This window comes from Suricata suricatta, chromosome 6, assembly GCF_006229205.1.
Source record: "Suricata suricatta isolate VVHF042 chromosome 6, meerkat_22Aug2017_6uvM2_HiC, whole genome shotgun sequence".
NCBI lineage: Eukaryota > Metazoa > Chordata > Mammalia > Carnivora > Herpestidae > Suricata > Suricata suricatta.
The window spans coordinates 100,975,670-100,976,124 of record NC_043705.1 but is presented as its reverse complement, the minus strand read 5'-3'; the positions used below and the strand labels follow the sequence as shown (position 1 = coordinate 100,976,124).

The 455-nt window shown below is 70.1% G+C and overlaps 1 protein-coding gene across 1 annotated transcript in view; it reads left to right on the top strand.

The window, feature by feature from the left end:
* Positions 1-222: 222 nt before the first annotated feature.
* The window catches only part of LSM11 (LSM11, U7 small nuclear RNA associated), a 13,846-nt gene continuing 13,613 nt past the window's right edge, over positions 223-455 (top strand). The window contains 1 exon segment of the mRNA XM_029942945.1: positions 223-455. This exon segment is cut by the window's right edge and continues 28 nt beyond it. Within this exon segment, the coding sequence (XP_029798805.1) occupies positions 223-455 (233 nt within the window).

Here is a 455-nt window from a genome sequence, read left to right as displayed (position 1 = left end):
TAAGTGATAATGATATAAATGGGGAAACACTGTATTCAACCAGATCAACCTGTTAGCCAAGCGCCAAGGCGACTGCCGGCCAGGCGGTACTGAGCGCAGACAGACGCTGCCCCCCGGCGGCTGCGCCGGCTCAGTGCAACCTCAGGCCGCGGCTGCGCAGTGCCGCCCTCTGGCGGCCCCGCTCCTTCTTCCCATCGGCCTCGGCTTGCGGGCCTTTCAAACATGGAGGAGCGGGAGCGGGGGGCGAGGTCGGCTCGCGCCGGGAGCCCCGCGCGCCCGCCCAGCCCGCGGCTGGATGTCAGCTCTGACAGCTTCGACCCGCTGCTGGCCCTGTACGCGCCCCGCCTGCCGCCCATACCCTACCCCAACGCGCCCTGCTTCAACAACCTGGCCGAGTACGAGAGCTTCCTCAGGACCGGGGTCCGGGGCGGCGGGCGCGGGCGGGCGCGGGGCGC